Genomic DNA, 8,468 nt, shown 5'->3' with positions numbered 1-8,468 from the left:
CTAATTATGAGTCACAAGTAAATGTTTGTTTGGGTTTTACGGCCCATCGACGGGTGTGGTCATTTAGGGCCATGATGATGTATATATATATTTTTTAACAAACAAACAGATAAAATCAGAGTTTAATTATCTACACATACAATGCGACTGCTTTTAAAAATAAACAATGTTTAAAAGCAATCGCATTGTATGTGTAGATAATGAAAATAAAAAGGGGATTGAAATGATAAAAGAGATAACGAATAGAGTATATGGACAATGTAATAAATATAACGTCAAAGAGGGTAAGTTGTGATTAAAGACATCTTTCCAATAGTTGAATAATGCCTTTGGGTCCAAGGAACTGAAAAGAGTTTTCATATCCTGGACTCGAAAGTAGTTATCACGAATGTGTTTAAAATCGGAACATTCTATTAAAAAATGCTCCACTGTAAATGAAGTGTCACATGCGTGGCATAAAGGTCGATATTCTCGTTTTAAAAGGTACGAATGCTTAGGATGTGTCTGCCTAGTACGGAGCAGAGAGAGGACAATTTCCTTTCTGCGATCCCCGTACAAGGTTGTCAATACATGACTGCTTTTCCTATATAATAATGGATAACTTAAATGTAATGTTCAGATCATACTATACCACTGGTATCAGTTAACAGTTGATTAAGTTGATTTTTATTTTATCTTATGTTAATTTTATTTTTCGTATAGGTACCATATCTCGACATGGCAACGGATTTCAGCAGACTACCAGAAATTTTGAAACTGCACACCGATATGGTGCAGAAACTAGGAGAATTATTTCCGGTTAAAGGAACTAAATGGCATACCATTTTGAAAAAGGTACAACTGCTTAACCTACTATCTGTTGCTGATGTAGAAAAAATCGAAACCATGTATGATCTTTTCCTAAGTTTGGTGCAGAAAAAGGACAATGGCATTACGTACGGTGAATACACAAGTACACGTACAATTCTTGGATCCTGCAACATCGATGCTGAAGAAATAATAGATCATTACACTGGACGTATACATGCGTTTTACAAAGGTATGTATATATTAATTGCAACGAGTACTTAGTATGTAGTACGATTCACTTGGATACATGTAACTATTATGCTTCATACACATGATTAATCTTCATATTTAGACATACATACTTGAAATTATTTCTATGAACAACAATGTGGTATTGAAAAGTTCATGTCCATACGCGTTGTGCTATCGTCAGATAAATTTGTCTTATCTAGAACTAACTACTAGTCAAGCAGATGTGTTTATCAGAATACAGTCCTATTAATATTCGCTAGCTAAATTAACTAATTTACATAAGTTATTACGGATTAAATATCCATTCGGTGATGTTGCCGCAACATTAACACCTCACACTAAAATATTGATTCAAAATGATCCCGTTTGGATACTTTCGGCAAAACTATTCATATTGCAGCCCTGTTTTTTTATTTTATAAACTATTTGACTCAACGATACACCAGGATATATACAACAGATGTTATCACAATCGAAGTATGTTCTTGATGTTTTGATGTTTTAATCATTCTTATCAAATGGCACAACATGCACATAGTTTTTTTTTTATATCATGTTCAACACATGTAAATAAATGTAACATGGTTTACATTTCTTCTTTTATCGTTCAAAAGCCATTTTTGAATAGCATACACTTCATGTGTGTTTCTTATTGCCATACTGTGTGTGTGACGATATCAATACATTGATATGTTAATTGATAAAAATGTAACCTAAATGAATGGTTATGTCTTTACAGGATTATGTATCTTTATAAAAGATAATCTTTATATATTTTACAACAGAACTGTAACAAGTTTATCAAATTATATTGGTGCACTTAGGGTCTTGATGACGGAGAAAACTAGAGTACTGTGAGAAAAACCTTGGTGGTCGAACAAGGGACCCTATATTTGTTCAGAAAAACCTTGGTGGTCGAACAAGGGACCCTATATTTGTTCACGTCCGATTGGAGATCGAACAGAGGTGTTACTTTATGAACGGCGTGTGCGGTATCCACTGCGTCACTCGCATATCATAAATAATGAATCATATTCCAATTTGTACCAAATTCAGTGTTGTTGGTAAAAAAAATATAAGCCAAAATTATGACATATGATTAATTTAAAACGACTATTATAAACGAATATTAGCTTCATTGCAATATATTATAATAGATATAATACTGATATGTTGATAACGTAAATAAGTATCAAAACGTATTAGATTTATATAATGATATGATTATCCAATACCTTTTTATCACGTAAATACAATGTAACAAAGTGATGTATGTGTGTATGTCAGTAGATTCAAAATAATCGGTTGTCCAGTTTACGAGTTGATGTGACATGACTGTTATTAAATAATTAAATTTTGATAGAAATTTGGCATACCTCATCAAATGTATGAACTAAATACCTAAGTGAATTAAAACCAACATGTTTGCACAAACACAATCATGCTATGGTTCGCCATTGGGTCTATCCGTTCTCTTTATGACTTATTCCGCTGGTCATACAATTGAAACTGTTAAGATCTCAACCATTTAATTATAAGGAGAGTAACACTCCTCTTTTATAACATAGTTGGTTCCTCAGCCAAAATGGAATTTCGTGTCACGCAATGAATCTTAATCGTAAACCTAAAATAAAACTCATGCATTTATTCAATCAAGAGGTGAACCTCACAGCCAATCCTGGTAGCACGATTATCTGTCTGTTCATTTCCCGCTATTAAATAAAGGATATATGATTGGTATCTACATTTTCTATATTATAACCGCGGCATAGCATAGTAATGGATAAAGCAACACATACAGTAAGATGTTTCACAATATGCACAACTCACAACAAAATGTATCACTTTCCTGGTCACGTTGGTCAGATGTGAGAAAAATATAACACATCTGTGGGTTGCATGGATACATATCACAGTACCTTTAAAAATAAGTAATACATTTAAAGGTATCATGAATAAAACTAATTTCAAAAATGGGGTTTGGTTTGGTTATATTTAGTTTAACGCCCTATAAATAGCTAAGGTTATTTTAAGGACGTTACTCCAAGTGTGTTGTGTCAGCGTGCATGTGTGTATGTGTGCCGGACACAAGGTTTGTTGGTGTACTTGCCTCCTTGTCATAGCGCAGACTTGATGACGTCTTTATAGTGCTATCTCACTGAAATACCATACCGAAGGCACCCAGCACATCATTTCGCCCGGTAGCATTATACTGACAACAGATGAACCAGTTGTTGTCATTACCCAAAATGCTGAACGTTAAGCAGGGAATAACAACTACATGTACCATTTTTAAGGACTTCGATATGTCCCAGCCTGGGGACAGAACCAATAGCTTTCCTCGCCTCGGCGAACGCTCGAAATTAAAGCCAACAGTGAGAAGCAAGGCACTAGGAAATACAAGTAGAAAGAGGAGAAAAACAATAAAGATCCCAAATGTTGCAATGGGTGTATCAGATTGTTTTTGGTCGTTTTTGTGTCCAAAAGTGACCCCGACCTGCAGGTGTTTAAAAAATTGGAGATTTGTGACAAAAAAACATGGATTTATTTCGAAGGGAGAACCGTGAAAATGTGTTATATAATGATTCATATCAAAGTTAAAAAATCCTCTCACCCAATTAAGAAGATCAGTCATAGTCGCTCTCAAACTAAAACACTCTATATTCAATACTTTGAAACGTTTGACGACCTTGATTGGGTTTTAAATAGGTTGTTTAGTGGTAAACGGCGATTTAAGTGCAGAAGTGAATTCCCTTTTAGAGTTTGGTAAATCTATCAGGTTAACCATTCAAGAATATTAGCAGTGTAAACCAAAAATAGAAACAAAACACTCCGGGTGGTCGGGTGGCGCAGTGAATAGCTTACTTGCCTTTCACCAAGGCGACCGGGGTTCGATTCCCCGATCGAATGCGAAACGGTTTGGGTTTATCTGCCTGACCATGTGGTATTTCTCCCGGTACTCCGGTTTCCTCCCACACTAAGACCCCCGCGAGCTTACACCCGGGCCAAGGAGAGTAATTAATTTAAGTTGAAATAACTTGTTTCACAAAACACTAGTTCGTAGTTCGTGACCCAAACATACTAGCTTATCATGTTCATGTTATTCCTCATATACGAATATGAATACGGAAATTCCTTTACAGAGTTTCGTAACTCTATCAGATTAACTATTCCAGAATAATAACAGTGTAAAACCAAAACAAACACAAATAGAAAATACTAGCTCATCATGTTATCGTTTGTGTTGAATTTTAAAACTGTGCAGCCTATGCTATTGTTCAAACTTCTGACTTCCAATTTTGATAGTGGTCTTTCATTAGTGCAGTTGTTGTGTGACAAGAAATTAAATGAATTGTATGTGAATTAAAAACATAACCTTTTAAAGACCATTTTAATAATGATGCAGATTGATGAAAATGTTTTACAAAAAATCTTCTGAGAAATGATGTTGATGTTTTCATTATGCTCTTTAGTATTAACGGAAGTTTAGGTGGTACTATCTTCTTATGTATTGTCAATGTGGTACGTATCATATTGAAGCATTCACTATGGTTTATCGACAAAAACTGTATAGAAATTGACATTGGTTTCTCCCAAGTCATTTTGATAAAAAAAAATAAAAATCTGTAAAACTAAATATTTTCGAAGAAATAGAATTACGCACATTACACAAAAAAACATTATTATTTGTATATCCAATCATGGTTTGGTATTTAGCCTCTACTGATAACAGGACTAATTTGCAACTTGGAAACAAACATTTCAAAACATAGCGTAAATAATATTGTTCGTATTGCATACATTTAACTATCTAAAGAAAGCTGATATTTTTTTTATCAGACAACCTTAAAACCGTTTTGGCGCTACAAGCTGAGACCTCACAAAGAGACAACCAGTCATCAATTAGTGCCAAGACAACAAGTGACGACGAATCGATGGCACAACTGGTTACTGAAAAGGTGTCACCTGTAAGTACTGATAATTTATGTGTATTCAACACCATGTATACCAGAACAGATCAGTGACATTATAAGCACACATAATTGTACAAAACAATTTTTTTCCCCTTAACAATCCATTAGCACATGCGGTTTAGTTGTTTGTACCTTGGACATTTTTAATAACAATGGGCATTCCTTTTCGACAGGACTGACTGTTCTTGTTGGTCTGTACATGCAATCAGGAAATTGTGATAATAGGTTTGATAATATAAATCAGATAGTAAATAAGTAAATACCATATCAATATGCTAAACAACTTTCGTTTTCACCCACAAGCCACAATAGAGGTGTCTTATAAAATGTAAAACAGAGAGAAACACCAGTCTGTCAAAGTACTGATATTGCTCAGGATCTTTTTCATGTAGCTAGCCACCACTAACGCTAATTGTCCTGAAGGAATAACAAAAACAAAAACAGAAAAACCTACAGGTTTAATATAAAGATTCAGAATATTTTCACTCAAAAAGTAACGGAAGCATTAAGGTATATGTTGCATTTTTTTCATTTGTTACACTGTAGAAAAGATATGTCAATCATCTCTTTTTCTGGTTCAGGACAATGAATTGATATCAGCTGCAGCTTGTGGTCACACCGAAACCGTGACCCTACTTTTAGAAAAGGGAGCCGATCCTGACGAAGTTTTGAAAGCGTGCAGTAAATATCAGACTTCTTTTAAAATCGACCATTTAACTTTAAGGATAACAATACGTATCCGTGACTTGCTCTATAATTCAAATATATATTACAAATAAGCTTTTATGCTATAGAATACGGTTGATGAGTATTTGATCGAAGATATCTGCCGTTCGTAAATAAGCAAATACTTTTGTGCGAACATACGTATTGAAGCTTAGGATTCAAATAAGTAAAAACAGGACATTATGAAACAAATTCTACTTGGTATTGAAATTTGGTAGTGAGTTTTGAAAAATATATATATTTGTGTATATAACGGAACTTATATACGATATAAGGAGTTTGCTAAATTGTCTTATCTATAAATGTCTTTATCATTTTTATATGAACGTTTCTGCTGTCAGGACATAGCTTGAAATGTCTAAAACTATCAACAGGACATAAGGTTATTTTGTTATTTAGCATGGATCCAAAGTTTTGTGATGAGGAGGACCGCATCATTTTATTTTGCTGTTAAAGCTGATATTGAATGTAAACTGAAAATCCTTAAACATGAGCAGCATACAGTGTCATTTTTTGGTGAATTGGGGGAAGGGCGCTTAATACTTTGAGCATGAATTTACATCAGTCCGATTGCAAAATGGATAGTGCACTCGCCTTTTACTAAGATGGCCAAAGATCCAGTTTTCGATTGCTAGTGCAAAGGTGCATGTATCTGATCGCCTGCCAAAGCTCGTGATTGTGAGTTTTCTTTGGGTACTCCGGTTTCCTCCCATATAAAGAATCCCGCGCTAACATCAGGTCCACACAGAGCAACTAATATAAGTTGATACTAACGTAGGACGACTGATAGGGCTTGTATTACCATTCCGGACAAATGCGGCTAGAACGACTGATATAAAGATGCCTAGTTCACGAATGGTCTATGATAACGCTAGACCGTACTTTTAGGTCGAATACAATAAACCTCGGTCTGATGTCTAAATCAAATAATAATATTAAAATCCTTGACTAAACATTGCAGCCATTTTATAATTACTGGTGGATCCAAAGAATTAACGCATTTCAATTATAAGTGCTATCAAATCATGTAATTGAATCACTAACGGTTGTGTTTAGACACGTAGATGTAAAAAAAGGAAAAAAAAACCAACATCAATCGACAAATACAGACATCAGTGTTTTACTTTTTTTTCGATAAAAAATCATACTTTCAAGTCTGCATCAACTGCATTAAACGCGACTTCTAGTTAACAGACAGTAACGCGTACACCTGTAGTTTTCAGACAGTTTACACTCCCATTTATCTTACCTGTGAATAAGCCTGTAGTCACCAATATCTCTTACCTGTGAATGCCCTGGCAAAAAGGCCATTTATGACCAACCCTCCAACAATCTCGGGTACGTTTCCATATTTAACGAGAGGGAGAATGTGTCATGCTCTTGCCTTTATTTTGTCATTTATCTGAATCCATGTACTATCATATTTCACATAATAATTGAGGAAACAAATCAAATTGCAAACTTGAAACTTGGAGATATTTTAGTCCATTTCAAATGAGTATACATGTATTACACCTAGCTTTACCTATATATAGCGACTCATCCGGATATCGATGGTGTGTTAATCATACGACACAGATGTATAAGCATTACATACGATATTAGGAGTTTGATAAATTGTCTTATTTATACATGTTTTTATCATTTTTATTTGAACGTTTCTGCTGTCAGGACATTGTTTGAAATGTCTAAAACTATCAACAGAACATAAAGTTATTTTGTTATTTAGCATGGATCCAAAGTTTTGTGATGAGGAGGACCGCATCATTTTTATTTTGCTGTTAAAGCTGATATTGAATGTAAACTGAAAATCCTTAAACATGAGCAGCATACAGTGTCATGATTGCGTCATGATTGTTGTAAAATGAATAGAAAAGGTATGATGCGTTAAGTACGCTGATAACTTATTTCAGTTCACAGCATTGACATGGTCTGAAAAAACAAATTAAGGACCGCGTATGTACTCAACGTGCATCTGGTACTTTGTTTCTTTAAAAATAATATATGTATGTTTACGCTCAGTTTCGCATCAGGTACTGTATGTTGGTAAAATCTTGTATAATATCTTGTCATTGTGTTATGAATATAGCAGGGACTTAAATACAAGGACGGACTCATTTATTAAATGAAGATCAATTCAATGAGTCAATGTTTATTTATTTGTCTATGATGTTAACGATATTTTACATAAATGTTAGTAAATAGTGTCAGTTAGATATTTATGGACGACATTGATTCAATGTTAACTTGATAAACGGGGGGTCTGCTAAGTTTTGTGAAAAGAAAATTGCAACAATTCTTATTGTTTTTTTTAATACAAAAACATCTACCTTTTTCAGATATATTGGAAGTATATATTAAAGATATATTTGATTAAGAAACGCAATATCAATACCAAATAAATGAGACTTTTAATGCTCAATCTATCGTAATATACAAGTAACGCAAATTACGAACACGTGGTTTGTTTACCCGTTTGGCTGTTATACAGCAGCACAGCGAATTGTTGAATGGTATTTTATAATATAACATTCGTGTTCCTAAATTCAACATGTTACTTCAATTGATTTGTTAGAGTAACTTGAAAAACAACTTGAATGCCTCATCTACAGATTACGGTGATCAGACTATAAGCATTTTATATCGTTGTTCACGATGATATGACTAATGATTAATATCAACAGTACCTGCATGCACTGTGTGTCAAAACACGTTTAAAGTCGCCCC

General features: G+C 34.0%; 1 protein-coding gene across 1 annotated transcript in view; it reads left to right on the top strand.

Annotated features, from left to right (window-relative positions):
• Positions 1 to 715: 715 nt before the first annotated feature.
• The window catches only part of LOC110453766, a 21,938-nt gene continuing 14,185 nt past the window's right edge, over positions 716 to 8,468 (top strand). Inside the window, exons 1-3 of the mRNA XM_021502902.1 lie at positions 716 to 1,039; positions 4,882 to 5,009; positions 5,597 to 5,680. Coding sequence (XP_021358577.1) covers positions 718 to 1,039; positions 4,882 to 5,009; positions 5,597 to 5,680 — 534 coding nt within the window. The 5' untranslated portion in view covers positions 716 to 717. The remainder of the gene's footprint in view (positions 1,040 to 4,881; positions 5,010 to 5,596; positions 5,681 to 8,468) is intronic.

Source organism: Mizuhopecten yessoensis, unplaced genomic scaffold, assembly GCF_002113885.1.
Source record: "Mizuhopecten yessoensis strain PY_sf001 unplaced genomic scaffold, ASM211388v2 scaffold7497, whole genome shotgun sequence".
NCBI lineage: Eukaryota > Metazoa > Mollusca > Bivalvia > Pectinida > Pectinidae > Mizuhopecten > Mizuhopecten yessoensis.
Note: the sequence above shows the minus strand (reverse complement) of the source record. Positions and strands in the feature narration are given on the sequence as shown.